Consider the following 22,468-nt stretch of genomic DNA (forward strand, 5'->3'; position numbering starts at 1 on the left):
TTTGGGAGGGAAGATAAGGAGCTCTATTCAGTCAGGGAAGGCCTCTTGAGGAGATGAGGCTTCGATAAGGCTTTGAAGTGGGGATTCCAATCCCTCCTCCACAACTTGACTGCCGTGTGACCTTGGGCAAGTCACTTCACTGGGCCTCATCTGTAAATGGGGATGCCAGACTGTGAGTCCCACGTGGGACAGGGACTGTGTCCAACTCAATTGGCTTGTATTCACCCCGGCCCTTAATTCAATGCCTGGCTCAGGGTAAGTGCTTAACAAATGCCATTATTAATATAAATACTCTTCCAAGGCTTAGTTCAAGGTACTGCCACAGTAAATGCTCAATAAATACCACTGATAATGACGATGATGATGAAGGGGATCTCCTAGGGCAGGGTGAGCCAAGCCACCTCAAGGTGTGGAGTTCAGCTAATGGAGAGAGCAGGGAGCCCAGGGAACCTGGGTTCTAATCCCCCGCTCTACCACTTACCTGCTGGACGATCTTGGGCTAGCCACTTACCTTCCTCGGGTCTGCCTTTCCTTGTTTGTTCAATCAACATTGAATTCTCCCTTTCCTTTAAACGTGACCCTCATGTGGGCGGGTCTGGGCCCTGATCTGATCATTATCATGATCAGACAAGCACTGTGGCTCAGTGGAAAGAGCCGGGGCTTGGGAGTCAGAGGTCATGGGTTTAATCCTCACTCCGCCACCTGTCAGCTGTGTGACTGTGGGCCCAGTCACTTCACTTCTCTGGGCCTCAGTTCCCTCATCTGTAAAATGAGGATGAAGACTGTGAGCCTCACATGGGACAACCCCGATGACCCTGTATCTACCCAGCGCTTAGGACAGTGCTCTGCACATTGAAGCAGCGTGGCTCAGTGGAAAGAGCCTGGGCTTGGGAGTCAGAGGTCATGGGTTCGAATTCTGGCTCTGCCTCTAGTCAGCTGTGTGACTGTGGGCAAGTCACTTGACTTCTCTGTGCCTCAGTGACATCTGTAAAATGGGGATTAACTGTCAGCCTCATGTGGGCAACCTGATGACCCTGTATCTACCCCCCAGTGCTTAGAACATTGTTCTGCACATAGTAGCACTTAACAAATACCAACATTATTATTATTAATAAATACCAACATTAGACTGTGGGCAAGTCACTTCACTTCTCTGTGCCTCAGTTCCCTCATCTGTAAAGTGGGGATGAAGACTGTGAGCCTCACGAGGGCAACCTGAATGACCCTGTGTCAACCCCAGCGCTTAGAACAGTGCTCTGCACATAGCAAGCGCTTAACAAATACCAACATTATTATTATTATTATTAATAAATACCAACATTGGACTGTGGGCAAGTCACTTCACTTCTCTGTGCCTCAGTTCCCTCATCTGTAAAATGGGATGAAGACTGAGCCTCACGAGGGGCATCCTAATGACCCTGTGTCAACCCAGCGCTTAGAACAGTGCTCTGCACAGAGTAAGCGCTTAACAAATACCGACATTACTATTATTAAATACCAACATTATTATTACTATTATCACCATCAACAGCAGTGGCAAGAATTGGGGAGAACTTTATATAGGGAGAATTCCACGCCACTGAAAACATTCAGAGTGCGCAGCCTGCCTCGCAGGCCCGAGGGAACGGCGGGTCGACGCTTTGCCCGGGGCGGGAGGGAGGGAGGGGGGAACCAGTCTTGCGGAGCCGCGTTCCCACCCGGACCGCCTAAGCGGAAGGACCGCTCTCCCTCCCGCGGCGAAGGGAGCGGGCGGACGATGGCGGCGGCCCCGGCTGTGGTGTTGAAAGCACCGGCGCACCACGCTGGAACGGGTGGAGAAATTCATTTCCCCGCTGTATTTCACGGACTGCAACCTCCGCGGCAGGTGGGGGCCGCGGCGAGGGCCCGGGCGGCGGGTGGTCCGTCGCCGCCATCTTCCCTTCCGGTCGGGAAACCCAAGCGGCCTCGGCGGCCCTCGGCCCCGCTTTCCCAGAGGCCTCCGGGGCCTGACCAAACTCCGGGCCTCTTGGCCTAACTTGCCCCCCAGGGAAAGCGGCTCCCTCCGCCCTCCAGGACCCCTCCTCCGCCCTCCAGGACCCCTCCTCCGCCCCTCGGGCTCACGTGGCCCCAATGGAGCCGCCTCTCTTTCTAAACAGGATGACATTTGTTGAGCGCTTACTCTGTGTCGAGCTCTGTTCTAAGCGCTGGGGGGGCAATACGAGGTCGTGAGGTTGTCCCACGTGGGGCTCACCGTCCTCCTCCCCCGTTTACAGATGAGGGAACTGAGGCACAGAGAAGAAGAATAATAATGTTGGTATTTGTTAAGTGCTTATGTGTCGAGCTCTGTTCTAAGTGCAGGGGAGGAATACAAGGTCATGAGGTTGTCCCACGTGGGGCTCACCGTCTTCATCCCCATTTTACAGATGAGGGAACTGAGGCACAGAGAATAATAATAATGTTGGTCCTTGTTAAGCGCTTACTATGTGTCGAGCTCTGGTCTAAGCACTGGGGAGGAATACAGGTCATGAGGTTGTCCCACGTGGGGCTCACAGTCTCCATCCCCATTTTACAGATGAGGGAACTGAGGCACAGAGAATAATAATAATAATGTTGGTACTTGTTAAGCGCTTACTATGTGTCGAGCTCTGTTCTAAGCGCTGGGGGAGATTCAAGGTCATGAGGTTGTCCCACGTGGGGCTCACAGTCTCCATCCCCATTTTACAGATGAGGGAACTGAAGCACAGAGAAGAATAATAATGATGGCATTTTGTTAAGCGCTTACTATGGTGGCAAGCACTGTGCTAACGGCTGGATAGCTACAAGGTCAATGAGGTTGTCCCATGTGGGGCTCACAGTCTTCATCCCATTTTTACAGATGAGGGAACTGAGGCACAGAGAAGTGAAGTGACTTGCTCACAGTCACATAGTGACAAGTGACAGAGCCGCGATTCAAACCCATGACTCTGACTCCCAAGCCCGGGCTCTTCCACTGAGCCACGTTGAAGTGACTTGCCCAGAGTCACCCAGTTGGCAAGTGGCAGAGCCAGGATTCGAACCCATGATCTCTGACTCCCGGGCTCTTTCCACAGAGCCAGGCTGCTTCTCTTTATAATAATGATGGCATTTGTTCAGCGCTTACTAGGTGTCGAGCACTGTTCTAAGAGCTGGGGGGGGATACAAAGTAATGAGGTTGTCCCACATGGGGCTCACAGTCTTCATCCCCATTTTCCAGGTGAGGGAACGAGGCCCAGAGAAATGACTTGCCCAAAGTACCCGGCTGACAAGTGGCGGAGCTGGGATTAGACCCATGGCCGCTGATTGCCAATAATAATGATGGTATTTGTTAAGCGCTTACTGTGTGCTGAGCACTGTTCTAAGCACTGGGGTGGATACCGGGGGCTCACATTTTTAATTCCCATTTTACAGATGATGTAACTGAGGCACAGAGAAGTTAAGCGGCTTGCCCTAGGTCACACAGCGGACAAGTGGCAGAGCCGGGATTAGAACCCGTGTCCTCTGACTCCCAAGCCCGTGCTCTTTCCACTAGCCACTGTGCTTCCCATAAGCCTAGGCTCTTTCCACTGGGTCACACTGCTTCTCACTCTTTATTCATTCATTCATTCATTCAATAGTATTTACTGAGCACTTACTATGTACAGAGCACTGTACTAAGCGCTTGGAATGTACAAATCGGTAACAGAGACAGTCCCTGCCCATTGACCGGCTTACAGTCTTATCGGGGGAGATGGACAGACAAGAACAATAGCAATAAATAGAATCAAGGGGATGATCCTTGATGTTTATCCGATGTTCATCCGAACATGGACGATGATGTTTATCCGAACATGGGCAAGTCTTTCGCATTTATTTTGTAGACGGGGTAAAGGCCCCAAATACTGAGGTATCACCCGCTCCCACCCCTGTTTCCCATCACCCTTTTTCTCCCCCATGAGGGCTCCCAAGGCCCTGGGGTGTCTGGTGGGCCAGCCTGAACCCCCCACAATAATAATAATTATGACATTTGTTAAGCGGTTATTATGTGCCAAACGCTATAATAATAATGTTGGTATTTGTTAAGCGCTTAATATGTGCCGAGCACTGTTCTAAGCGCTGGGGTAGACACAGGGGAATCAGGATGTCCCACTTGGGGCTCACAGTCTTAATCCCCATTTTACAGATGAGGTGACTGAGGCACAGAGAAATGAAGTGACTTGCCCACAGTCACACAGCTGACAAGTGGCAAAGCTGGGATTTGAACTCATGACTTCTGACTCCAAAGCCCGTGCTCTTTCCACTGAGCCACGCTGCTTCTCTATAATGGTTTTGCTTAAGCACGTAGCCCGTCCCAAGCCCTGGGGTAGATACAATTCAGTCATCCATTCGTTCAATTGTATTTACTGAGCGCTTACAGTGTGTAGAGCATTCTACTGAGCGCTTGGGAAAGTACAAACGGTGACATTCCCTGCCCCCAGCGAGCTCACAGTCTATACGAGGGGAGACGGACATCAATACAAATAAATAAAATGACAGATATGGACATAAATGTTTTGGGGCTGGGAGGGGGAAAGAGCAAAGAGATAAATAAAATGACAGATATGGACATAAAGTGTTTTGGGGCTGGGGGGGGGGGGAGCGTAAAGGGGTAAATAAAATGACAGATACGTGCATACGTGCTTTGAGGCTCGGAAGAGCAAGGGGACCGACTCAGGGTGACGCAGAAGGGAGTAGGAGATGAAGAGAAGTGGGGCTTAGGCTGGGAAGGCCTCTTGAAGGAGATGGACCTTCGGTAAGGTTTTGAAATTGGGGAGAGTGGTTGTCTATCAGATTGGAGGAGGGGAAAAGGCGATGGAGACTTGTTGACCCAACGGAGAGGACTTTTTGTTTGATGCAGAGGTGGATGGGCAGCCACTGGAGGAGCAGGTGACGTGTCCTGAACCTTTCTGTAGAAAGATGATCCGGGCCGCAGAGTGAAGTACGGACTGGAGTGGGGAAAGACAGGAGATTGGGAGATCGGCAAGGAGGCTGATGCAGTAGTCCAGGTGGTAGAGGATGAATGACCATATTAATGTGGTCGCGATATGGTTGGAGAATCAGATCAGACCCAGGCCCGCCCTCGGGAGGCTCACCGCTAAGGGGATGGGAGAATTCAATGTTGATTTAACAAACAAGGAAATTGAGACCCAGAGCAGTTAATTGACTCGCCCAAGGTCATCCACCGGGCAAGTGGTAGAGCGGGAATTAGAGGAATTAGAACCTAGGTTCCCTGAGGCCCCGGCCCCTGCTATCTCCACTGGCTAACTACTGGCTGAACTCCACCTTGACGTGGCCCAGCTCACCCGCCCCAGGAGATCTCCGTTATCATCATCATCATCAATGGTATTGATTGAGCACTTACTGTGTGCAGAGCACTTTACTAAGCTCTTGGGAGAATGTGATACAACTCAGCAGAGCTATTAGACGTGTTCCCTGACCACAACGAGCTGACAGTCTAGAGGAGGAAACAGGGTGAAGCTTGGAAGGGACCCAGAGACTGGGGATAAAAGTGGCTTCTCGGGACTTTGCCATGAGAAGAGCTCGTGGGTGTAGATATGAACATGTGCACCTGCTGGGAAATCAGTGGGTCCAACCAGCTCCCTCCCTCCCTCTCTGTCCCCTCCCCTCTCTGGGCAGCCCCGGCCACTTCCACTCAGTAATCGTATTTATTGAGTACTTACTGTGTGCAGAGCACTGTACTAAACTCTTGGGAGAGCACACTATAACAGATGCATTCCCTGCCCATCACGAGTTTAAAGTCTAGAGAGGGAAACAGACATTATAAATAAATAAAATTACAGATTGCACCCACTAAACTTCTGTGTGTCTCAGTTCCCTCATCTGCAGTTTTGCTTAGTGGAAAGAGCACGGGCTTGGGAGTCAGAGGAAGTGGGTTCTAATTCCGTCTCCAACCACTTGCCTGCTGTGTGACCTTGGGCAAGTTACTTTTCTGTGCCTCATCTGTAAAATGGGGATTGACTGAGCCACCACGTGGGACAACCTGATTACCTTGTATCTACCCCAGTGCTTAGAACAGTGCTTGGCACATAGTAAACTCTTAACAAATACCATTATTATTATTAACAAATACCATAAACACTAACATCTCCTGGCCCCAGAGTTATAGTTTTTTTCTGGAATAAAAATAAAGGCTTTCACCAAACTAAATACATCGTGACTGTAATAATGTCCCTTTCAGGGTTTCTGTTCTTGTGTCTCAGTATAATGCTGTTGCACGAATGAATTGTGTAAAATCCCCTCTGGATACTTAACAAGACCAGACAACCTGACTTTGGGCCTGTGAGGAGGAAACCGAGTCCTAGGTCATGGCCACCGGTCAGCATCAACTGTGCCCTGCCCCGGTCCTGTCTCTGGTGGAAAAGGAACCAAGGAAAACTGTGCCGGCCATTCTGTTACCACGTCAAGAGCGGACAGGCGTTCTCGTTATATCCCGGCTAGACTACTATGTCAGCCTTCTCTCTGACCTCCCTTCCTCCTCTCTCGCCCCGCTCCGGTCTATTCTTCACTCCGCTGCCCGGCTCATCTTCCTGCAGAAACGATCTGGGCATGTCACTCCCCTTCTTAAACACCTGCAGTGGTTGCCTATCAACCTCCGCTCCAAACAAAAACTCCTCACTCTAGGCTTCGAGGCTCTCCATCACCTTGCCCCTTCCTACCTCTCCCCCTTCTCTCTTTCTACCGCCCACCCGCACGCTCCGCTCCTCTGCCGCCCACCTCCTCACCGTCCTCGGTCTCGCCTATCCGCCGTCGACCCCTGGGTCACGTCCTCCCGCTACGTCGCGCGTCCTGGAACGCCCTCCCTCCTCTCCCTCCTGCCCTGCCTGCATTGCCTACGTGAATCCCGCCCAAACTGATTCTCTTTCCCTCTTCAAAACCCTACTTAAAAATCACCTCCTCCAAGAGGCGTTCCCAGACTGAGCTCCTCTTCCCCTCTACTCCCTCTGATCCCCCCTTTACCTCTCCGCAGCTAAAGCCTCATTTTCCCCTTTTCCCTCTGCTCCTCCACCTCTCCCTTCCCAGCTGTGTGACTTTGGGCAAGTCACTTAACTTCTCGGTGCCTCAGTTACTTCATCTGTAAAATGGGGATTAAGACTGTGAGTCCCACGTGGGACAACCTGATTCCCCTGTGTCTACCCCAGCGCTTAGAACAGTGCTCGGCACATAGTAAGCGCTTAACAAATACCAACATTATTATTATTATTATCCCCACAACACTGTACTCGTCCGCTCAACTGTATATATTTTCGTTACCCTATTTATTTTGTTAATGAATTGTACATCGCCTTGATTCTATTTAGTTGCCATTGTTTTTACGAGATGTTCTTCCCCTTGACGCTGTTTATTGCCATTGTTCTCGTCTGTCCGTCTCCCCCGATTAGACTGTAAGCCCGTCAAACAGCAGGGACTGTCTCTATCTGTTGCCAACTTGTTCATCCCAAGCGCTTAGTACAGTGCTCTGCACATAGTAAGCGCTCAATAAATACTAATGAATGAATGAATGAATGAATGAGTGAATGAATGACAGGGAGGGAGCCAGACTTAGGCTTTCTTCCTGCTTGGAGGAAGGAGGGTGGGCTTGATGGTTTCTGAGGTCTTTTCCAGGCCGAGTGGTAACCGGGGCAGCTACGGGGAATCTGGGTCAGGGGCAGAGGTGAAGTCCAGCTTGTCAGCTCTGGGGTCTTCTCCTTAACCCCAAACCATCCCTTATGATCCCTAATGATCATCATCATCATTGTTATTATGCTGTCTGTTAAGCGCTTACTGTGTGTCAAGCACTGTTTAAGCGCTGGGGTAGATACAAGTTAATCAGGTCAGACATGGACCCTATCCCACATGGGGCTCACAGAGAGGGGATGAGGGGTTAGGGAGAACTGCCAATTCTCAAGCAATTTCAAGTAACGATGGCACCCGCTGGAGCTTGGCATGTCTTGTCCGCCCATTCTGCCTTCCCTTCCCTTCTCACCTCTCCCCCTTCCACAATCGAAGCATTACCTCCCCGTGAAAACACACTGAAGAAAAAGGGAGGACGAGGAGGGAGGGAAGCCCAGGGCAAGGTGGGGAGAGTGAGGACTGAGCCAAACACCACTAGCGAGCTCTGCCAAAGCATCTCGTCAGATCAATCAATATATATGTTTTATATATATATATATGTTGGTATTTGTTAAGCGCTTACTACGTGCCGAGCACTGTTCTAAGCGCTGGGGTAGATACAGGCTAATCAGGTTGTCCCACGCGAGGCTCACAGTTAATCCCCATTTTACAGATGAGGTAACTGAGGCACAGAGAAGTGAAGTCACTTGCCCACAGTCACACAGCTGATAAGTAGCAGAGCCAGGAATCGAACCCATGACCTCAATCAATCGGTCACTCAATCGGTTGTATTTTTTGAAGGCGTTTTATGTGCAAAGCACTGGACTAACCGCATGGGAGAGCACAGTACAAAAGAATTAGCAGACACATTGCCTGTCTATAATGAGCTGGCAATCTAGAGGACCACCTGGAGAATGTCCCTGGGAACTGGGCCAGGGCCATCAGGTCGGTGGGGTGGGCGGTGTCCGTGTGGCTCTGGTGTCCCTGAGCTAAGTGTGTGTGTGATCTCAGATTATACACAGCCAGCTGCCCAGTTGCCTCACTCTCCTACTTCCTGACCTCGAAACGAGTCCCCTACAGCCAGGCGATCCAGCAGGACTTCCTCCCAGCCCAGGTCGGCGACTCCTTTGGCCCCACGTGAGTAATCCAGACAGGTGCCCACCCAGCATCGTCCATCCTGCTGGGCGGGAGGGGAGAAGCCTTAGCCCTGAGAGAGGCAGAGGGGCAGGTTAGGAGAGGGTCCCAGGTGGGCAGCCTCGGTCCACTGTCTCGCTGGCTGGCCTAGAGCTAAGCGCCTGGGCCTTTAGCTTGGCTTGGGGGAGTGGCGGCTGAGACTCTGCTCTCTGGTCGGGCCCGGGGGTGGGGGGCTTAGCTGTTTTCAGAAGAGACTTGTGAATGTGGAACCTTAGTACATCAGAGATCTGCACACCTGGGCCCTCCCTCTGGGCTCTGCAGCATGTTAAGAGGGGAGACGGAGAGGAAGAGGAGCAGTTATCTGACCCTATCTGGACTTCTCTGCTGCTGCTACTTCATCCTGCTGTAGCCTCTCTGACCATTGGCCAGCGGGTCAGGGGCCACCACTCCCTGGGGACACCATTCCCTGGATCGTCGCTCCCTAGGAGAAATGTTTGTGTCTGTCGTAGGTGGTACAGCTGTTGGTTCCGGGTGGAGCTGAACGTGCCCAAGCCTGGGTGGGCCAGGAAGTTCACCTGCGCTGGGAGAGTGATGGAGAGGCCCTGGTGTGGCGGGACGGGCAGCCGGTGCAGGTGGGAGAGCCCAGCCCTCTTCTCTGGCACGTCCTGAACGTTTGGTCTCCTCAGGTGGCTCTGGGAAGACTGAGGGCTTGCAGGGTCCCTTTTGTGCCTAAGCCTTCTATGGGCCCTAGGGCAGCACCCCCGTTTCTCCCCCTGGGAAGCCTAAGCTAAAGACCTGTGGGCCTGAGCCTTCCAGCCTCAAATCTGAAGGTGGAGAGAGCTTTTCAGCTCCCAAAGGCAGCAAGACTGAAGGTCCCAAATGCAGATACTAATTAGAGTTGCATATTCCCAATCCCACCCAGTCTCCTTCTCTGGGTGTCTCCCATCCCCCAGATGGGCACCCCCGACCTTGTGACTTCCCTTTCCCTTCATTAGGGGGACCCCCTCCACCATAGTGTGTACTCCTGCTTTGCTGCCAGGCCACTTCCCTTTCTGGGATCAGGCTTTCCTTGCCCCAGCAACAGGCCAGTAAAGGCAATTTGGCAGCTGCACGCTGCCTAAGGGAAATGCTCCAGGGAACTTCACCAAGTTGGCAGTGTCCCACTAGCCGACTCAACGGCCTAGGGAGCAATGGAGTGCACTTGTTCTCGCTTCCTCCTCCTCCTCCTTTTCCTCCCCCTTCTCTTCTCCCTCCTCCTCTTCTTCCTCCTCCTTCTCTTCTCCCTCCTCCTCTTCTTCCTCCTCCTTTTTCTCCTCCTATTCCTCCTTTTCCTCTTCTTTCTTTTCCTCTTCCCTCATCCTCCTCCTCTTCCTCTTCTTTCCTCCTCCCCCCCTCTTCTTCTTACGTCTCCTCATCCCATTTCCTCCCCTTCTTTTCTCCCCATCCCCTTTCTCTCTCCTCCCTGGTTCTTCCTCGCTCCTTCTCTCCCCCATCTTGCTTGGCTGTTAACGAAATGTGCAGTAGAAGTAGTCATACCAGCAGTAGTTGTAGGTAGCAGCAGTAGTTAAGGTATTTATTGAACGCCCACTGTGGGCAATGCGCTGCATTTCGTGGTTTGGGAAGTGCCCCAGAAGCCTGACCCACACTCTCCCCCAGCCATCGGCGGCTCCCACAGTAACGGGGAGCCTCTGAGCGACCTCCTGTTCCCCAACCCCAAGATCAGGAGCTGGAATGACAGAGAGTGAGGGTCCCTGAAGGCCGAGAACCCCTAGACTCTCTCTGCCCTGCCGGGAAGTTTGCAGCATTCAGACCTGGGTTTCTCCTCCAGGGTTTGTCCAAGACGGGCGAGAAGACCAGCTACATCCTGACGGACCGGCTTGGGGAGCATGATCCCCAGAGGTGGGGGGCCTGCCGAGCAGAGGCAGGCTGGGGGGCGGTCTGGCTGCATGGGACGTGGTGGGGCTTTGGGTCCTGACCAGGTGGGAACACGATCTCCAGAGTTGGGAGACTGCCAAGCGGGGGTGGACTAGGGGAGGGGGTGTGGCCAATCATGAACTTGTGGGGGCTGGGCGGGTCTTTGGGTCCTGGCAATGGCAGGGGCAGGTGGTCAGATGGCTGTAAGGACTGAGGGGGGCATGATCCCGTGAGTCCCATGCCCCAGCTGGATACCTGCCCCCAACCCCCTTGTGTCTGAGCCTCTGGTCCCAGACCCTCCCCCCGCTGGCCATCTGAGTCTCTGGCCCTGAATCCTCCTCTCCTGGGGCCTGCCCCCTGCCCCGAATCCTCCCCTCTTAGCAACTGAATCTCTGGTCCTGGGCCCTCCTCTCCAACCCTCCAGCCTGACCTTGTACGTGGAAATGGCCTGCAGCGGGCTCTGTGGGGATGGGCAGGGCAGCATGATCCAGCCCCCGGACCGCCACAAGAAGTTTGCCGTGAGCCGGGCCCAGCTGGCTGTATTCCAGCGGGAAGTCCATGAGCTCCTGGTGGATCTGGAGACACTGATGGACATGGCCAAGGTACCCACCGGAGTCGCGCCCCTGCCTCTGGGACCCAGAGGCCCGTGGCCATCTGCGTCAGGGAGCTTGGGGGGTTTGGGACCTGGGCCTTCCTGGGGCCCAGGGTGATCGCTTTTGCCTGATCTGAGGCCGGGTTCCCCCCTTCCATCAGCAGGAGCTCTTGGGCGAGTGACACCTTCACTGTCACAGCCTAAACGTTGGCAAGTCCTCCTCCCTCCCCGATCTTCCCTCCTCCCTAGAGGAATCTGGCTCCCCTGAGTCAGCCATGTGGCTGCGGTGGATGCCCGGAGCGGCCTGGGGCTGCCGAGCCCGAGCCCCCATGACCACGGCCTCCCCGCACAGTTCCTTGGGGAGGACAGCCAGCGCGGCTTCCAGGCCCTCTACGCCGCCAACCAAATGGTCAACGTGTGCCGCCCGTCAGAACCGGACACCTGGGCCGAGGCCCGCTCCCTGGCCAAAGCCGTCTTCCATCAGCGCAACGGGGACAGCCAGCACACCATCCACGCCATGGGGCACTGCCACATCGACTCAGGTACGGGTAACGCTTGGCCCCTCTTCTGCCTCCCCCTGCTCTTGGGAGCGGCCGTGGGGACAGGCCAGGAGACGCTGGACCCGTTAGCCAACGGTACCCACCCTGAAGCACCTTAGCCGTTTTATCCTCTCCCTCCCCTCCTCCAGGGGAACCTACAGGGTGGGACGGGGGCGGCCGGAGAACCTGGAGCAGGACGTTTTAGGAGAGCCTAGAACGCAAACTTGAGGAAAGAGACCCTTCCCTGGGAGGTTGGAGTCCCTAAACAGGAGAAATTCCCACTTGCCTGGGATGTCTTAGGTTGGGTCTGGAGGAAGGGAATAGACCAGACGACCTCCGAAAGCCCTTGAAGCCAGGGCAGGTGGGCAGGCAGATGGCTGGCCGGAGGGGCCACGTGTCCTGTGTCCAGGATGGATGGACACTTGTTCCCTGGGCCTAGCTCAAGGGGTGCGGGTGCAGAGTGGGAGTAGAGAGGGACGGAGAAGCTTCGGGTTGGTGACTCTTGAGGGCCGCTTTGTGGCCAATGAAGGCCAGAGTTTAGCCTTGGCCCCGGGAAGGGGACTGACAGTCCACCAGCATGTGACTCCCCCAAACTGTCTGCCCAGGGGGATCCCGCCGCCCCCGGCGGAACTTACTGTGAGGACGCTGACTTGGGCTGGGGGCCCGGAGCGGGCTGGGGCTGGTGGCACTTTTCATCCTTCCCCCGGTCCTCCCCTCTGCCCTCTAGCCTGGCTCTGGCCCTACGAGGAGACGATTGGGAAATGTGCCCGCAGCTGGGCAACCGTCATCCGGCTCATGGAGAAGAACCCAGAGTTCACATTCACCTGCTCCCAGGTGGGTCCCCGGGCTGCCATGGGGCTGCTGGGAACTGATGCTCTGGGCTCCACCCGGCCTGGGCTCCTGGCCTTGAGGAGGAAGGGCCTCCCAGCAGATGGCCCAGGTCCACCCCGCTGAGGTGTCTTTAGCTCCTCTGAAAGCGATGCCGGAGAGGGGACAAGGACCCAACCTCACTCCGTGGGTGCCTATCTGCCCTGAGAGGCCGTGGCCCGGCCCGGCTCCCACCCCATCCCCCCTGCAGGCTCAGCAGTTGGCCTGGGTGAAGAGCGCGTACCCAGGGCTCTACAGCCAGATCCAGGAGCATGTGCAACGGGGCCAGTTTGTGCTCGTCGGGGGCACCTGGGTAGAGATGGTAAGAGACTGGCACCTCCTGGCAGCACCATCATCTCATCTTTACCTTTTATCCAAATCCCTTACCCCTCCTGCTCTCCGTTCCTCCCCACAGATCCAAGTCCCACCGCTGTCCTCTCAGCAAACATCTGGTTGTTGACTAACCCCCTCCTTCCTCGGGTCTATCCGGGGTGCCCAGGCGCCCTTTCCATGTGGGGCAGGCCCTCGGCCAGGGGCGCTTGGGGACCGACCGAGTTTATCCGTGAGGGATGGGCTCAGGTTCCCTGGCCCTGGCTGTCGTCGGCCTCTTTTGCTCCGTCCACCCCGGTGGGGCTCAGAGGGAATGGTTCTCCCCCAGGACGGGAACCTGCCCAGCGGGGAAGCCATGGTGCGCCAGTTCCTGCAGGGCCAGGCCTTCTTCCAGCAGGAGTTTGGAAGGATGTGCTCAGAGGTGGGTTCTCCGCCACCGCGCGCTCTCTCTCCTCCCACCCTGGGTGGCCCTGGGTGCGGGCATGGCCATCGGGATGCAGCACCACCGGGACGCAGTGCCACAGGCCTGGGCTCTGGGAAGCCTCAGGAGGGGTTCGCCAGGATTCACCCCCGGTCCCTTCTCCCCCTCGCCCAGTTCTGGTTGCCCGACACTTTCGGCTACTCGGCCCAGCTCCCCCAGATCATGAGCGGTTGTGGCATCCACCGCTTCCTCACGCAGAAGCTCAGCTGGAGCCTGGTCAACTCCTTCCCCGTAAGCCGGAGTCGGGTGGTGAGAGGGGACCGGGGGAGCCGGGACTCGCTCCAGCCAGGGGAGGACCGGGGGGCTGACATATGTGTGCCTCATTTTAGGGGGACCCGGGATGCTCCCCTCTCAGCCTGTGGAGGAGCAGATGCTCTGGGTGAAAGGCATCTCAATGCCATAAACCCTCTGGCCCATTTGTTCCAGGGCCAGTCCTCCAACCCGGGTTGGGGCTTCCTGGCATCCGGGACCTTGGACCTCTCCCCCGGGAGAGGCCCAGAGTGCCCACGGGCTCCCAGGGTGGGAGGGACTGAGGCCTGTTTTCTCTTTCCCCACATACCCCTGCTCCATGACACCGCTTTGCTCTCCCCACTCTGTCCACTCTGCCCTTTCTGCCTATTCCACCCTCTCTGCCCGGCAGCATCACACATTTTTCTGGGAAGGACTGGATGGCTCTCGGGTGCTGGCGCACTTCCCCCCCGGGGACTCGTACGGGATGGAGGGCCGCGTGGAGGAGGTGAGTCAGGCGGTGGTGTCCGGGGGCACGGAGTGCTGTGGCTCGGGGTGGGGGCGGCCTCCGGGTAACACTGTGGCAGGGAGGGAGGGCTGGGGGTGGGGGGAGCTGGGATCCAGCGGGTGCTTCCCCCAGGTGCTGAAAACCCTGAAGAACAACAAAGATAAGGGGCGGGTGAACCACAGCGCCTTCCTGTTTGGGTTTGGGGATGGGGGCGGCGGTCCCACGCAGACCATGCTGGATCGGCTGGAGCGGATCAAGGACACAGACGGCCTGCCCAGGTTGGAGGGGCTGGGGAGACATTAGGGCAGGAACCACCGGGCTGGGGCTTGGGCTCCCGGGGCCTGCAGGGATGGCAGGGGATGGGGGCGGGAGGGGGGCATCTCTAGGACCTGCGTCGCATCCTCCCTGCCCACTCCAGGAAACGGGAGAGGGACGAGAGTCTGGGAGCCCTCCTGTGTGTGAAGTGATTGGAGGAGAGAGCCCAGGATGGAGCCTCTCATCCTCCCTCCTAACACTGGCCCCAGGCCTTCGCTGTGGCCTGGCTCCTGACCCTCGCTCTGGCCCCGGCCTTCGCCCTGACCCTCAACCTTGGCCCTACCGCGGGTGAAACGGTATGGCCGAGTGGAGAGAGCACGGGCCTGGGAGTTAGAAGGTCCCGGATTCTAATCCCAGGTCCGCCACTTGTTGGCTGTATGACCTTGGGCAAGTCACTTTACTTCTCTGGGCCTCAGTTCCCTCCTCTGTAAAATGGGGATTAAAACTGTGAGCCCGGTGTGGGACAGACTGTGTCCAATCCAATTACCTTGCACCTAACCCAGGGCTTAGAACAAGCGCACATAGTAAGCGCTTAACAAATACCATAATTATTATTATCCACAGGGTGCAGCTCTCCAACCCGGAGCACCTGTTTGCGGAGTTGGAGCGGGATTCGGGGCAGCTGTGCACCTGGGTCGGGGAGCTGTTTCTGGAACTGCACAACGGCACCTACACGACCCAGGCCCAGGTCCGCGGCAGAGGCCGGGGGGTGCTGTGAGGAGGGGGCCGCGGACCCTCTGACCCTGTGGGAGGCCGGAGCACCGTGGGGATCTGGCAACCGCTAGGAGAGGGGCTCGGGAGCGAGGGACCGAGGGCTTGGGGTGGGCCGGGGCTGCGGTTCAGATGTCGCCCCTTCACCTCAGACTCGGCCGAGCCGTGGGCGTGGTGGGAAGGGATCCCTCCGGTCCATCCTCACCCAGCTCCTCCCCACCCCATCAATCCCGGGCACAGCTCAAGAAGAGAAACCGGGAGAGTGAGCAGATCCTGCACGACGTCGAGGTCCTCAGCTGTCTAGCCCTGGCGCGGGATAACTCCTTCCAGTATCCTTCCGCGGAGCTGCAGCGACTCTGGCGGTAAAGTAGTCCCTCCCGTGGCCTTGCCCGCCGCCGCTGGCCCATAGAAACCGGATCTGAGTCGGGCCGAACCCGCCCGTCTTCCCCCGTCATCAGTGCAGTGTTCATCTGGCTGCCGCCAGGCTGACTCAGAAACTGGGCCCCAACCAGGCCCCGGCCAGACCGAGCAGGGGTCACTGCCTGCGTGCTTTCCTGATCACAGGGTGGGAGGACCCAATGCCTTCCAGTCTGGAGCGGGGAGCCCACACCTTCCGGGTTGGAGGCAGAAGCCGGAGCCTCTGGGTCGCAGGAGGGAGCCGGCTGTCCTCTGGTCCTCTGGGGGGTCTGGGCCCCGCAGCCTTCCTCGCCACCTCTCCCCCTCTGACCCTTTGCCTCCTGGCCGGTGGACGCTAGGCTGCTCCTTCTGAATCAGTTCCATGATGTGGTGCCCGGCAGCTGCATCCAGCGGGTGGTGGAGGATGCCCTGGAGTTCTATGCAGGTGGGCGCTGGGGAGGGTTGCGGGACAGGAAGCCTATTCTCTCCCCGGTGCAATGGGCCTCCCGTGACATCCCGCCCTCGAGTCAGAGGGCAGAGACGAGAAGGGGGAATGCCAGGGGCTGGGGCCCAGCTGGCTGGACTGGGGATTCAGGGTGCCTGGACTCTGTTGATTTGGAGATTTTGGAGACTCACAGAGACCCACCCCCTCTCCGTCCCCATCCCCTCCAACCCCGGGGCAGTCAAAATGCAGACCGCCCGGAGGCTGGGGGATGAGCCGTATGATCTCTGGCCAGGTTTTAGGGATCTGAGGGTGTCCTCCGGTCTTCTCTTTGGCTCCTGGCCACGTGGCTTCCCCAGGATTTCCCTGGCTCAGTGGGCATTCCTCACCTCCTCTGAGACTCCAAGTCCCCTCCTCCCATCTCCCCCACAGAGATTCACCGACTTTCCCTACAAGACTCTCCATCATCCCCTCATAGAGACTCACCGTCTCCTCCCCGCTGAGACTGGCTGTCTCCCCCTGCAGAGATCCGCCAGAGCAGCTCTGGCCTCCTGGGGGCTGCGGTGCAGTCCCTGTGTGGGCCAGGCCCCGGGGACGGAGACCGGGCCCCGGCCCAGAACCTCCTCGTCCTCAACACGCTGCCCTGGGAGCGGACCGAGGTGGTGTCCTTGCCGGAGCCTGGTGGAACGGAACGTCTGGGTATGTGAGCGCTACCACCCAAGCACTGCTTTCCTGAGCGCTGCCCGCCTGAGGTCTTCCCGGCTCTCCCAGAGCCAACTATGATCCGGCGTAAGGGTTGGGGGCTGAGGGGGCCGGTGCTGGGAGGGGAAGGGGGGACGCCCTCACTTCACCCCCAACTTCAGCTGCACCCTGACCCAGCCCCCTAACCCTGGAGCCGGGTCCGGGCAGCGAGAAATCCGTCCCAGCCACTGGACCCTCCTCTCCCCTCTCCTCCGGCCAGCGCTGGTGAAGGCACCCAGTCTGGGCTATGCTCCTGTCCCGGATCCCGGCCCCTGCCCGTCTCCCTGGTCTGTCCGCGTGGTGCCCAAGGTGAGCGTCTCCCCTCTGGGGACCGGTGAGAGACCCTCCGCCCCTATGGCCTCTGCTTCTCCTCTGGCCTAGTGGCATTGGGGTGGAAAGGGTCGGGGATGCTAGCACGGCCGGGAATTGGTCCCGGAGTGCCTTTTGTGAGCAGTGGGGGCATTGACCCATACATCCTAGGGGAATCTCTTCCAGGGCCCGGAAGGGGTCCGGGGGCTCTGGCTACTTGGAGCGGAAAGTGGTCGGGAGTCTGGCTTCCCCCACCCCAATCCCCCAACCCCCACCTCAGTTCAGCTGCTGCCGATGGTACCAGGCTCCTGAGCTGAGCCTCCCCCTTGCCCTGCCCAGCGTCAGCTGTGTGTAATAGTAACGGTATTTATTAGGTGCTTACGGTGTGCGGAGCACTCTACTGAATGCCAGAAGAGAACGCAGGGTTCGTCCCGTCTGTCCTGCTCCCTTCCCTTCTCCAGGCTGACGGTTCCGTGAGGATGGAGAACGGCATTATCTGCGTGTGCCTGGACCGCACAGGACGTGTCACGTCCTTGGTTTTGGAGGCGTCGAAGAGGTCCCTGCCTCCCCGGGGGCCTGTCACCCCTGGGTCGTGTCCCCCCCCCCCGGCTCCCCTCCTCCCCACCCACCTACCCCGGGGCTTGTGGTTCTGGGGCCCAGCCTCCTCTCGGCGCGGTATAGATCGGGGTGGGTATCCTATGGGACAGGAACAGAGTCCCCTGAGAGAAGTTGCTTCTGTGGCTTTGCCATCGGGCCGGTGTCTCCCCCGCCTTACCCCACTGTGGGGTCAGCTCTGGGGCATTCTGGAGGGCCCCTGGGAGGGGAGGGCGAGGAGTGGGAGAGCTTCCTGGCCCTGGTCTGGCCTGGATCTCCCTCTCCCTCCCTTCCCCTTCCCGGCACTCTCCATCCTTAGCACCCTTCTAATTTCAGATCCAGTTTAGTCTGCCCTGGCAACCCCACCAGCCACTGTCCCCCAGACTCCATCCCGCTGTCCCCCAGCTCCCCAGCCCTCGGTTCCTGGGCTCCCTGGGCCCTCCATCCCTGCTCCCTGACCCCCTCCTTCCCGGACCCTTCCAGAGAGACCCTGCCCGAGGGTGGCCTGGCCAACCAGTTTGTGCTGTTCGATGATGTGCCCTTGTACTGGGACGCCTGGGACGTGATGGATTATCACCTGGAGACCCGGTAGGAAGGAGGGCCTGGCTCAGAGGAGGGACTGGAGGACTGGATGGGAAGTACAGGAGGATGACTCTCCCTCCACCCAGCCTCCACTCCCCTGGATTACATGGGACTGGAGGGAGGGCAGATTTGGCTTACGATTGGTGGAGCCGGCCTCTGTTTGGAGGCTGCTACTGTGGAAGGACCACAGGGCAGGCTTAGTGGTGCTCTCTCAGCAGCCCTTGGGAGCTCCCCTCTTCTAGTGTTAAATCCCTCCTCCCCCCTTCCTTCCCACTCTCCCCTCTCCCCCCACCAATGCAGGAAACCAGTGACTCAATTGGCCCAGCCCCTGAAGGTGGAGAGCCCCGGGGGGCTGCGGGGCAGCGTCAGCTTCTCCCTGAGGCTCAGCGAGAGGAGTGTCATCACCCAGGAGGTGGTGCTGGACGCCAGGTGCCCCTACGTCCGCTTCCAGACGCAGGTACCGCAGGGGGGGCCGGGGCGGGGGGCAGAGCCGCAGCCCCATCCCCAGCCTCCAACCCCCTGCCTGACCAGAGCCCCATCTCCGCATCACACAGGGTCGGCCTGGGTTTGGGCCCAGGGAGAAACGGCCACGGGTTTCACATTCCGAGATGTGGCCGCAGCCCGACTTGTTTTGGGGATGGCGAGGGGGGCGGGGGTATTCCAGAGGAGCCGGAGAAATGCCAACCTCCATCTGCCCTCCAATTTCCCCCCACCCTGGCTAAAATAGGCCCCAAAGAGGGGAAGTCGAGGGGGGGTCCTGATCCAGCTTGAACCTCCCACCTTTGTGTTGGCCTGGCCAGGCCCCGCCTCTCGACAGAACACTATCTACCCTGGCCTAGCCACAAGTCCCTGCTTCCTGGTACCTCAGTTTCCCCAGCTAAGGGCACCCAGAGCCCTTGGAGGCTCCCAATGCTCGGCTAGTGCCGGCTCTGAGCTGAGCCAGAAGCCCCAGGGCTGGGCCCACGGTGCTCCCAACCAGAATGGGCCTGTAGCCAGTAGGATGGGCCCGCAGAGCCCCGGGCAGCTGAGGGGCTCAGGGCGGGCATGTCCAGTTGGTGTGTGTGTTGAGGCCGGGGGGACCAGGACCATCTGCCATGTACCCCAGCTCCAGGCCAGGCTGTCTGTCAGGAGGCCGGCTCTCTCTGGGGGTTCCTAAGGCTCCTCCGGGCATCCTGCCTTACAGGTGGACTGGCACGAGGCCCACAAGTTCCTGAAAGTGGAGTTTCCAGCGTGGGTACGGAGCCCGCAGGCTACCTACGAGATCCAGTTTGGGCACCTGCAGAGGCCGACACACTTCAACACCTCCTGGGACTGGGCTCGCTTCGAGGTGGGTGGCCAGGGTCCCCTCCTCCCTGTTTCCGCCCTCTTCCCCACTCCTCCCAGCACACTTCAACAACCTCCTGGCACTGGGCTCGCCTCATGGAGGGTGGTCTGCGCCCCCTTCTCCCCATCTCCTCACTCCTGCCCCACACCTCCTGACGCACTTCAGCACCTTCTGGGACTGGGCTCGTTTCAGCGTCAGTAGTCCGTGCCACTCTCCTCCCCATCCCTGCCCTCCTGTCCACCTCCCGAGCCCGCAACAAGGTGAGCGGCCCCAAGACCCTCCCCATCATGGAAATCCAGTAGAGCAGCGAGAGGGGAGGAGCGCGAAAGGGAAAGGGCAAGGGAGCTGGCGGATGTGAGGAGCGGGGCCAGGAATGTCGGAGCAGAATAGAGAGGCCAAACTGAGCTGCCCAGGTCTCTCCCACCCGAGGTGTGGGCCCACCGCTGGATGGACCTGGCCGAGCACGGCTTTGGGCTGGCGCTGCTCAACGACTGCAAGTACGGGGCCTCCGTCCGCCGCAATGTCCTCAGCCTCTCTCTGTGAGTCAGGGCCGACTGGCGCGGGGGCGGGCGAGAAGGGGGCCGGGGAGGGGGAGTATGCTGGCCCCGGGTGGCGAGCTAAGGAGGAGGGGCTTGTTATCTGGGGAGAAGGCCGAAGGGAACCAGGGAGGGGGGTCCGGGACAGGAGCTCTGAGGAAGCTGCCTACTTTGGGCAGGGAGGGAGGGCATTGGCATTTGGGCCAAACTCATTTCTTAACTTGGAGGCACTACCCTCAACAGTGATGCTGGGCAAGCGTTAAAGCCCACGATCCCAGCTCCTGCTGACACATCGCTGCTGTCTTCCCCCTTTGTCAGACTGTTTCCAGGCTGAAGAATGGGCTTCCCCAGCTGTGAGGCTGGAGGGAGGAAGGGGTGTTTCCTGACATGGTCTCCAGCCAGCCCAGAGCCAGCTCCTGGGTAGGCGGGAGGAAGGGGCAGCCTTCTGGGACTGCGCTGAACCACTGCCTGTCCAGTGCCCTGGGGCCCCACCCGGCCAAGGACCGAGAGCAGCTGAATTGGCTACAGCCAAGGCAGGTCTTAGTGATCCCTGGGCTCAGCCTGTGCTTTGTAGAGGCTTGTTTAAGCCAGTCTGATGGCAGAGAGTCTCCGTGGGCACAGAGAAGGAGGCTACCTTTCCTTCCCTCACTCCATCCCCTGAAGGCACTGTTGCCCTCGGCGAGTGACCTGGGGACTGGGGTAAGACCCCGCAGGGGAAGTGGTCCTGGGCCCGAAGAACAGGACTACAGTTGCCCTCCCTCTCCCTCTCCTTTCCCTGCCCCCTCAGCCTGAGAGCACCTAAAGCCCCGACCCCACAGCAGACATGGGACACCGTATCGATTCTAGTGTACCTATGCAGCCATGCCCATCACCAGGTGAGTGCCCAGGGCCCAGGCCGGGGGAGGGGGGGTGGAGGGGGGGAACCTCTTCGTTCCTGCATGGGGAGGGAGGGAGTCAGGGAAGGAGGGGCGGGGAGCTGCTGAGCTCCGAGGCGGCAGCTGGGTCCAGGACCCAAGCTGGACCACGGGCAGGGGCAGGCTCGGGGCCTCTTCTCCACCTGGCCTGGGTCATCCGCCCCATCCAGGCCTCCCATTCCAGGAGGGCCGGGGTCATCCAGGCTGGCCTACAAACCCTCACTTCCCCTGTACGTGGCGCCGGCCGGGCGGCCACCCCCGCCCGCCCTGGAGGTGCCTTTCTCCCTCTCCTTCGCCCGCCGTGGTGCTGGAGACCCATCAAACTGGCAAGTTCACTTCATTCATTCATTCAAATTAGGTATTTATTGAGCGCTTACTATGTGCAGAGCACTGTACTAAGCGCTTGGGATGAACAAGTCGGCAACAGATAGAGACAGTCCCTGCCGTTTGACGGGCTTACAGTCTAATCGGGGGAGACGGACAGACAAGAACGATGGCAATAAACAGAGTCAAGGGGAAGAACATCTCGTAAAAACAATGGCAACTAAATAGAATCAAGGCAATGTACAATTCATTAACAAAATAAATAGGGTAACGAAAATATATACAGTTGAGCGGACGAGTACAGTGCTGTGGGGATGGGAAGGGAGAGGTGGAGGAGCAGAGGGAAAAGGGGAAAATTGAGGCTTAGCTGCGGGAGAGGTAAAGGGGGGATGGCAGAGGGAGTAGAGGGAGAAGAGGAGCTCAGTCTGGGAACGCCTCTTGGAGGAGGTGAGTTTTAAGTAGGGTTTTGAAGAGGGAAAGAGAATCAGTTTGGCGGAGGTGAGGAGGGAGGGCGTTCCGGGACCGCGGGAGGACGTGACCCAGGGGTCGACGGTGGGATAGGCGAGACCGAGGGATGGTGAGGAGGTGGGCGGCAGAGGAGCGGAGCGTGCGGGGTGGGCGGTAGAAAGAGAGAAGGGAGGAGAGGTAGGAGGGGCAAGGTGATGGAGAGCCTCGGAGCCTAGAGTGAGGAGTTTTTGTTTGGAGCGGAGGTCGATAGGCAACCACTGGAGTTGTTTAAGAAGGGGAGTGACATGCCCAGATCGTTTCTGCAGGAAGATGAGCCGGGCAGCGGAGTGAAGAATAGACCTGGAGCGGGGCGAGAGAGGAGAAGGGAGGTCAGAGAAGAAGGCCGACACAGTAGTCTAGCCGGGATATAATGAGAGCCCGTAACAGTAAGGTAGCCGTTTGGGTGGGAGAGGAAAGGGCGGATCTTGGCGATATTGTAGAGGTGAAACCGGCAGGTCTCGGTAACGGATAGGATGCGTGGGGTGAACGAGAGAGACGAGTCAGGATGACACGAGATTGCGGGCCCGAGAGACCGGAAGAATGGTCGTGCCATCCAC

General features: G+C 58.0%; 1 protein-coding gene across 1 annotated transcript; it reads left to right on the forward strand.

Annotated features, from left to right (window-relative positions):
- The first annotated feature begins 1,712 nt into the window (after positions 1-1,712).
- MAN2C1 (mannosidase alpha class 2C member 1) lies at positions 1,713-21,008 on the forward strand. The gene is made up of 23 exons (XM_029066047.1): positions 1,713-1,864; positions 8,635-8,760; positions 9,267-9,389; positions 10,586-10,656; positions 11,096-11,273; positions 11,616-11,805; positions 12,530-12,636; positions 12,881-12,991; positions 13,328-13,420; positions 13,595-13,711; positions 14,121-14,216; positions 14,349-14,494; positions 15,096-15,219; positions 15,483-15,604; positions 15,998-16,083; positions 16,606-16,779; positions 17,042-17,130; positions 17,592-17,686; positions 18,208-18,312; positions 18,607-18,763; positions 19,490-19,633; positions 20,044-20,169; positions 20,954-21,008. Exons 1-23 carry the CDS (start codon positions 1,757-1,759, stop codon positions 20,966-20,968), a joined length of 2,703 nt encoding a protein of 900 aa, XP_028921880.1. The 5' UTR covers positions 1,713-1,756; the 3' UTR covers positions 20,969-21,008.
- The last annotated feature ends 1,460 nt before the right edge of the window (positions 21,009-22,468 follow it).

Source organism: Ornithorhynchus anatinus, chromosome 5 (genome assembly GCF_004115215.2).
Source record: "Ornithorhynchus anatinus isolate Pmale09 chromosome 5, mOrnAna1.pri.v4, whole genome shotgun sequence".
In the NCBI taxonomy this organism is placed as follows: Eukaryota; Metazoa; Chordata; class Mammalia; order Monotremata; family Ornithorhynchidae; genus Ornithorhynchus; species Ornithorhynchus anatinus.

Coding starts and splice junctions, on each gene's coding strand:
- MAN2C1 (XM_029066047.1), top strand. CDS start 1,757: ATGGCGGCGGCCCCGGCTGTGGTGTTGAAAGCACCGGCGCACCACGCT. Junction 17,687..18,207: donor GTTTTGGAGGCGTCGAAGAG/GTCCCTGCCTCC, acceptor GGACCCTTCCAG/AGAGACCCTGCCCGAGGGTG. Junction 18,313..18,606: donor GATTATCACCTGGAGACCCG/GTAGGAAGGAGG, acceptor CCACCAATGCAG/GAAACCAGTGACTCAATTGG.